This window comes from Buceros rhinoceros, unplaced genomic scaffold (genome assembly GCF_000710305.1).
Source record: "Buceros rhinoceros silvestris isolate BGI_N320 unplaced genomic scaffold, ASM71030v1 scaffold23245, whole genome shotgun sequence".
NCBI classification, from domain to species: Eukaryota; Metazoa; Chordata; class Aves; order Bucerotiformes; family Bucerotidae; genus Buceros; species Buceros rhinoceros.
Genome location: NW_010414881.1, coordinates 1,741 through 2,097, shown reverse-complemented (window position 1 = coordinate 2,097; position 357 = coordinate 1,741). Strand labels below are relative to the sequence as shown.

Here is a 357-nt window from a genome sequence, read left to right as displayed (position 1 = left end):
CGAAGCCCTGCTGGGTGAGCTCGGGGACGGTGAGGGCGCGGTACTGCTGGCTGCCGCGGGAGGTCAGCGGGGCGAAGCCCGGCATGAAGAAGTGGAGGCGCGGGAAGGGCACCATGTTGACAGCCAGCTTGCGGAGGTCAGCGTTGAGCTGGCCGGGGAAGCGGAGGGAGGTGGTGACGCCGCTCATGGTGGCCGAGACGAGGTGGTTGAGGTCGCCATAGGTGGGGGTGGCCAGCTTGAGGGTGCGGAAGCAGATGTCGTAGAGAGCTTCGTTGTCAATGCAGTAGGTCTCATCCGTGTTCTCCACCAGCTGGTGGATGGAGAGTGTGGCGTTGTAGGGCTCCACCACCGTGTCCG

General features: G+C 65.3%; 1 protein-coding gene across 1 annotated transcript in view; it reads right to left on the bottom strand.

Annotated features, from left to right (window-relative positions):
• LOC104494424 (tubulin beta-7 chain-like) overlaps nucleotides 1-357 on the bottom strand; it is a gene marked incomplete at its 5' end in the record, with an annotated part of 1,421 nt that overhangs the window by 691 nt on the left and 373 nt on the right. Inside the window, one exon of the mRNA XM_010137244.1 lies at nucleotides 5-357. This exon is cut by the window's right edge and continues 5 nt beyond it. Within this exon, the coding sequence (XP_010135546.1) occupies nucleotides 5-357 (353 nt within the window). The remainder of the gene's footprint in view (nucleotides 1-4) is intronic.